Source organism: Idiotropiscis lumnitzeri, chromosome 11, assembly GCF_059441095.1.
Source record: "Idiotropiscis lumnitzeri isolate Australia: NSW breed Sydney's pygmy pipehorse chromosome 11, RoL_Ilum_1.0, whole genome shotgun sequence".
Classification (NCBI taxonomy): domain Eukaryota; kingdom Metazoa; phylum Chordata; class Actinopteri; order Syngnathiformes; family Syngnathidae; genus Idiotropiscis; species Idiotropiscis lumnitzeri.
The window spans coordinates 21655354-21658641 of NC_142401.1; the positions used below are offsets into that span (position 1 = coordinate 21655354).

The 3288-nt window shown below is 42.9% G+C and overlaps 1 protein-coding gene across 1 annotated transcript; it reads right to left on the reverse strand.

Annotated features, from left to right (window-relative positions):
* Nucleotides 1-1257: 1257 nt before the first annotated feature.
* On the reverse strand, nucleotides 1258-2199 carry LOC148328357 (general transcription factor II-I repeat domain-containing protein 2A-like). The gene is made up of 2 exons (XM_088309997.1): nucleotides 1893-2199; nucleotides 1258-1772 (listed from the first exon to the last, which is right to left on the reverse strand). Exons 1-2 carry the CDS (start codon nucleotides 2197-2199, stop codon nucleotides 1258-1260), a joined length of 822 nt encoding a protein of 273 aa, XP_088166123.1.
* Nucleotides 2200-3288: the final 1089 nt, after the last annotated feature.

Sequence of the window (3288 nt, forward strand, 5' to 3'; positions counted from 1 at the left end):
AGAAATGTGTCGTCCATAAAATACAAAATATTGGGGCAATATTTTTAGAGGTTGATGTGGCCATAAGTAGATGTCCGCATACATTTTGGGGATGAGTGATTGTCATTTTTTGACATATTAAGCGACGTAAGCTTTTTTTTTTATATAAATGAAACATCTTAGACTTCTGCCCTAAGTGCCTGTCAACCTCATTGTCCTTGTTTACAAATACATGCATTTTTACAGATGTCTTGGCACATATACAATGCCACTTTGAAAAACGTGCAGGACACTCGCATGCAAAAAAAAAAAGCATTAATTTCAGTGAGGCCCATCTTTGACTTTTACATAAGAATGGCCATCAATCATACAAAAACGACATTACTGTTTCTTAATAGTTTTATTGTGTTGGTGTTCAGCAACGCAACATTGGTATTTCACAACACAAAAGTAGCTACTATGATAATTATGATGATAATTAACCAAGAAGAAAAAGGTTATTTTTATAAATCCGTGCCTCAAGCATCTTGGTGGTGGTCCCAGTCTGGCGCGTTGAGATATAAGTTGTATATTGGCAGTTACACACACAATAAAGGGATTTCTGCTTCTGAAGACAGACTGGGCGTGTTTCTGTCAGGCGATATGGGCACCTGTTAGGGCTAACCTGGTTTGGGATGATCAAAGACACACAAAAACATGCTTCTGTCCTTGCTTAGTCCGTTTTTAAAAAAAACTTCTGATCCTCCGTCCAAAAAAATGGTTATCCGTCCTGGACTGTTCTGTCCCTGGGAAGGAATGCCCATCTCTGTATGGTAGGTTAGTAGAAGACTCTAAATTCTCCCTAGGTGTGAATCTGCGTGTGAATGGTTGTTTGTGTGTAATTAGCTGGCAACCAGTTTGGGGTGGACACTGACTACTTCCCGAAGCCTTCTGGGAAAGGCACGCCCTCGACCCTCATGAGCAGGGGTGGCCAACCAGTCAGAGACTAAGAGCCACTTTTTTTACTGTGTTACTGCAAAGAGCCACATCATACATGGGCACACATGAACATCATTCCATGCATCATGTGTGTGTGCGCGCACACACAGAGAGAGACACACACAGGCCTCTGCTCAGCCAGATTTATTGAAAATGACCCACAGCAAGATAATGACAGTTATTTTTTTCAACAGTTAACATTGTGTGCACTGTCTCACACACACATAAACTCTCAGTTCAAGCAAGTCCACAAACAAAAATATAACAATTTTCAGTGACATTTTTCTCTTACTATGCTGCTTAGTGGGACTTCTGGCATTCCTTGTCCTGAACAATCCTCCTCAAATCTGGCTTGTATTCCGTTGTTGCCACTCGAAGCAACTCTTTCACATGAGTGTCAGTCAAAACAGATCGATGCTTTGATTTCACATGTTTCAGGGTGGAAAACACAGACTCGCAGACGTACGTTGACCCAAACATCGACAGGATCTTTAGCACAGCCCGTTTGATGTTGGGGTATTTTTCCATTGGCACACGTTTCCAGAACTCAATGGTCCCTTCCCTGAAAACAGCTTTCAGTTGATCCTCCTCACAAAGATCGATCATCTCCAACTCCGCCGCAGCCTCATCTGTGACGAGCGGGATTTTCAAACAGTCCATCTCCGCATTAAATGGGTCGACAAGGAACGTAATCTGTGGTCTTTTCAGTTGTAGATCACGGAACCGGGTCACAAAGCTTTCGTGTAAGTTTTCAATCAGCGTTGCATATTTGTCTCTTTTCTTTTTCAGGGCGGCACTGGTGACATGTTCACTGGCTTTTAGCAGAGTGGGAAAATGCGTTAAATCTTTCTTTTGAATTTGCGTCTTGAACAGTTTCAGTTTGTTGATAAACGCAAACACACATTGCACGAGGTCAGGCAGCATTTTTAACTTACCTTGCAGGGTCAGGTTCAGTCTGTCCAAGTGACACAGCATGTCGACCAAAAATGCCAGATCCATAATCCACTCGAGGTCCGAGAGCTCGGGATAGTCCTCGCCCTTCTCTTCCATGAACAGTTTTACGGCATCCAAAAGCTCAAAGAAGCGAGAGAGCACTTTGCCTTTTGACAGCCACCTCACAGTGCAGTGCAGCGGCAGGTCACCTGGAAGCCCTTGGTCCAGCTCAGCGATGAGACTCCTAAATTGCCTGTGGTTAAGCGCGTGTGTGCGGATGTAGTTCACGATTTCCATCACAGGCTTCATGACGTTGTCTGAATTCAATGATTTAGACACGAGTTGCTCCCTGTGGATGATGCAATGGAAATTCCAAAAGTCGGGAAATGTTTGATCAGTTTTACATAGCCCCACAAGCCCGTTCACGGATCCGATCATGGCCGGCGCTCCATCCGTGGCTATTGCAGTTAGTTTTGCTATGGGCAGGTTCGCTTTTGCAAATGCAGCCATCATCGTTTCTTTCACATCTATGCCACGGGTTCTGTCTTTTAATGGCACAATATCAAGGAATTCTTCTTTGATCATACATTCGTTTGACACAGACCGTGCAAAAATTGCTAACTGAGGCTTGTCTTGTATGTCACAGCTCTCATCCAATGCCACACTAAAATACTCACATGCTTGAAGGTCAGAGTGCAACTGTGATTCAATAGCAGTGTTAATGTCCGATATTCTGCGTTCAACAGTGTGGCGCGAGAGTTGGACATCTGATATGCTTCGTTTTAGTTTGTTGTCTTCAGGAGACAAGATTTCAACAGCGTCATTAAGGCATTTTTTTATGAAGTCCCCTTCACTGTATGGCTTTTTAGCCTGTGCGATGTTCCAAGCCAGTTGATATGAAGCAAGCGTTATGGTTTCTGAGTGTTTTGTTAATTTTTTGAAAAACTGCATCTGCTTTTCTGCCTGACTTTTCAAAGTGACCAACCTCTGCTTGCGAAGTTCAGTCCCTTTTGGAAATTCCTGGTCGATGTAAGGATGGATTGAGTTGCAGTGACGCTGAAGATTTGAAGCTTTGAAATGCGCCAATGATGCCTGACATATAAGGCAGAATGGCTTGCCATTACGTTCAACAAAAAAATATAAATTCTCCCACTCTGTTAAAAATGTCCTGTTCTCTTCTTCATATTTTCGTTTGGCTGTGCATTTTTTCCCTGCCATTTTGAGAGCGAACTTGAAACAAATTATTTACAACTCAAATAATCTCGCGCGTTTGACATCACATCAGACGTTATTCTTCTTCTTCTTTTCAATTCAAACTGGCTAACCCGGTCAGCGCGCCACCTAGTGTAAATGAATGGCAGCGCCAGCCAAGCATTTTTTAAGCTTGTCATGTGAAAG

Excerpts from the sequence above, each read along its gene's own strand:
- LOC148328357 (XM_088309997.1), bottom strand. The coding sequence starts at position 2,199 with ATGAAGCCTGTGATGGAAATCGTGAACTACATCCGCACACACGCGCTT. Across the intron at positions 1,773-1,892 it reads ACTGAACCTGACCCTGCAAG|CCAGTGAACATGTCACCAGT; the intron begins GTAAGTTAAAAA and ends CTCTGCTAAAAG.